Below are 3222 nucleotides of genomic sequence, written 5' to 3' on the forward strand. Positions count from 1 at the left end.
TCAAGAGGCTGCTAGAAAAGATGTTGAACGAGCATTTGGAGTTTTACAAGCTCGTTTTTCATTTCTTCATCTCCCTTGTCTTGTGTGGGACAAAGATATGATAGGTAAAATTATGATTACGTGTATCATCATTCATAATATGATATGATCCATCCAAATTTATAACTACAGAAGACGAACAATCATTTGAATACTCTACTCAACGAATTGCAGATGTATCCAGTTATATGACCAACATGACACAAGTTCGCAATGGAGAAACTCATAAAGCTCTAAAAGACGATTTGATTGAGCATATATGGAAAAAAATTAGCACTGAAGAATAATTAAGTAGTTTGCATCTTCCGCATTTGTAACTTATTTTATCTATTTTATTAAGTATGTTTCATGAATATAAAATAAATTTTTATCATTATTTTTTTATTTTTTTGTTTGTAATTTCATGCCTAAAATAAATAATTTATTTGTTTCAAAATAAAATATTTAATTTTAATATTTCTAGTAGTTTTTAGTAAAATAAAATAAAAAATAAATTATATTTTTTTAAGGAAAAATGAGTTTGATTGGGTTACTAATGGATGTAAAAAATTAGATTGGATTGAGTTATATAGAAGAAAGAGAAAGAAATTCATTGAAAAGTTGGATTGATAAGGAAGATAATCTAATTAGATTACTCTATTTGTCCTTGTATAAAGTTGCTTTTAAGGTTTAAGTTTTAACCCTAGTTTATACAACCCTTTTATCTTACTTTTAGTTTTTTGAATGGGAGAGGGTATAATTACTCTTTTGCCCCTTCAGGTTCGAACCTTGGTTCCATTATTCTTCATTCCTTTGGGTTCTCAAACTTCTTCACAACACCTTGTTGCCTTCAAAGTTCACACAGCTGCGTGGTGCCGAGTGCCGACTTATTATTGGAACCTCCAAGCCTGGCTTCAATGGCGTGCTTAGTCTCCTTGTTCTCCTTCACGCCTTTAACTTCGCACAAAACCCTAATCAAGGTAACTCACACTGTGGCCATCCCCTTATGTCGTATGTAGATTACGGAAGAAGGAATTCATTTCTCTAAGTCGGGACTCTTCACATGCTTTAATATGTTCTTCTATTTCCATTTTCAGTTACTTTTCTTCAGCAATTTAGTTGAAATATTTTCGTACTCTCTCCCTTCTTTGACGTCTGTCGTCAAATAGGCTATTTTCATGACTTCAATTCGATGTGATGTGTAATTGTGTATAGATATACATGAAACGGGTCAGTAGTATACTAAATTAACTGTATAACAGACACGGCAGATTGATTTAGGTCAGGAAAGCAGGTTTAAAAGTAACAAGAAAAAAAGCAAAGTGGAAATTTTGTTCAAGTACAAACTGTTTATTGTTTCTTTGTTTACCTTTTCTCTAGACTTATCACTTATGATATGAGTTTAATGCGATGGATTTTTGAGGTGAAGGTTCCTTCAATTATGAAAATGTGATTAAAATATATATCAAAATGTTAGTAAAAAGTTGGATTAAAGCTTGTTTTAAAACAAATTATGCATCCATGCTTCTCATTCTAGGGTCAAAATATGCAACATTGTAACTGAAACTGGTTACCTGATAATGTGTCAAAATATGCAACATTGGGAAAATGGTTCAAACATTGTTGAGAGATGTTCTTATTCTTGTAACGTGTAAGCCTACACCAGTAATTCATTTAAATACTTTTAATAAGTGTTCCACTTAAGTCATTTAGTTAGAAACAATTTGATTTTCTTGAGTATATTTCATCAAATTTTTGTTAGAATCTAACAATATTACAAATACTAAATCAATATATAAATATTATGTATCATATGTGCAGGGATGATTCTTGTATTTTGTTGATTTTTAACCAGTATACTTTGCAAATGGTTTAGTATTTTTGTTTTAAACAAAGCTATTGATGAGTTGACTCAAGAACGTCAAACTATTTTTTTTAGCAAATGAACCAAATAAGACACTCTTTGAAAGTACAATGACTATCTGTGTATGAAAAAAAAAAAATCACCTAAATGAGACAAATCAAAAGTATGTTATTATTTTATAAAGAAATGTAGTTAATTGGTGAGTCAACAAAGCTTATGTTCTTGCCTTATTTTTATTTAAAGGACCTACAGCTACAAGCATGGAAAACAGCTAATTGCAGGATGCTTTTACATTCATCAAATTCCATAACAGGTATGTGTTTCAAGCTTTTTTATCCTTCAGAATTTATTTTTTTACATAATTAGAAAAGCTTATATCTGTTATCTAGTAATTTCATTTTTTTTCCTGATATTGTACTTTGACAAATCTTAACCAGTTAAAAGCATTGTACTTTGACTTTTTTTTTTTTATTATTTTATTATTTTTTTAATAGCAATGAAAATATTTTTCTATTTGGATGAGATTGCTATAATTGGCTAGGTTTCTCACAATGAAAGTAGGATGCTATAATAAACAGATATATAAAAGTATGTTACTATTTCTTTCATGCTTACAATTGAAATTTGATTTTAAGGAATCAATTTTGTGGCACCCAAATCATCCGGGAAAAACAAAAACCTAGTTTCTATGACGTGGCATCATAACCCTAATCAGACACATTTAAGAGTTTGTTGTGGAGATGTTTTTGTTGATGATGATAAATTAGTTTGTAGTCCCAATGTGATATTTGGATTTTGGGTGGGCCCAGATATTGATGATGGATGGGGTTTCGTTGAAGCTATTGTAATTTGTAAATCAAATATTTGATATTTGATAAATATTGATTTTTTTTTGGGTATTTGTTTTTAATGTTCAAATCTAGATAATATTTATAAGTAAGAAAAAAAAAGTATATTTTTTGTTGATCTAGGTATGTGCTTTACATTCAAAATGTTCTTTGAAGCTTTTGTAAACATTTGATTTTATTTATTTATTTATTTTTTCAAGTTGCAACTTTGTATGCAACATGTCAAACATAACTTGGTCAAAACAAAAAAATTGGTTCAAATGGAAACAAAAATTGAGTCTCAAAGAAATATATTATGAATTAAATCATTTCTAATATTGAAGGTTAAAATTAGATATCAAAACAAGTTGTGAAGTTGTCACATGGGATTTTTTTGGGAAGAAAAGTAGAGAGTTTTTCCGAGCCGATTACCGGTAAATTTGTTAAAAAGGCTAAATCGAAAAAACTGAAAAAAATACAAGGTCATTTTGGAAAAAAATAAAATAAAATAAG

The 3222-nt window shown here is 29.0% G+C and overlaps 1 protein-coding gene across 1 annotated transcript; it reads left to right on the top strand.

Annotated features, from left to right (window-relative positions):
- The first annotated feature begins 788 nt into the window (after positions 1–788).
- Positions 789–2781, top strand: LOC145138728 (uncharacterized). Its single transcript, XM_079072762.1, has 3 exons — positions 789–998; positions 2126–2195; positions 2518–2781. The coding sequence occupies exons 1-3, from the start codon at positions 936–938 to the stop codon at positions 2748–2750; spliced, it is 366 nt and encodes a 121-aa protein (XP_078928888.1). The 5' UTR covers positions 789–935; the 3' UTR covers positions 2751–2781.
- The last annotated feature ends 441 nt before the right edge of the window (positions 2782–3222 follow it).

This window comes from Lactuca virosa, chromosome 9 (genome assembly GCF_052849685.1).
Source record: "Lactuca virosa cultivar CGN04683 chromosome 9, Lactuca_virosa_CGN04683_v6, whole genome shotgun sequence".
NCBI classification, from domain to species: domain Eukaryota; kingdom Viridiplantae; phylum Streptophyta; class Magnoliopsida; order Asterales; family Asteraceae; genus Lactuca; species Lactuca virosa.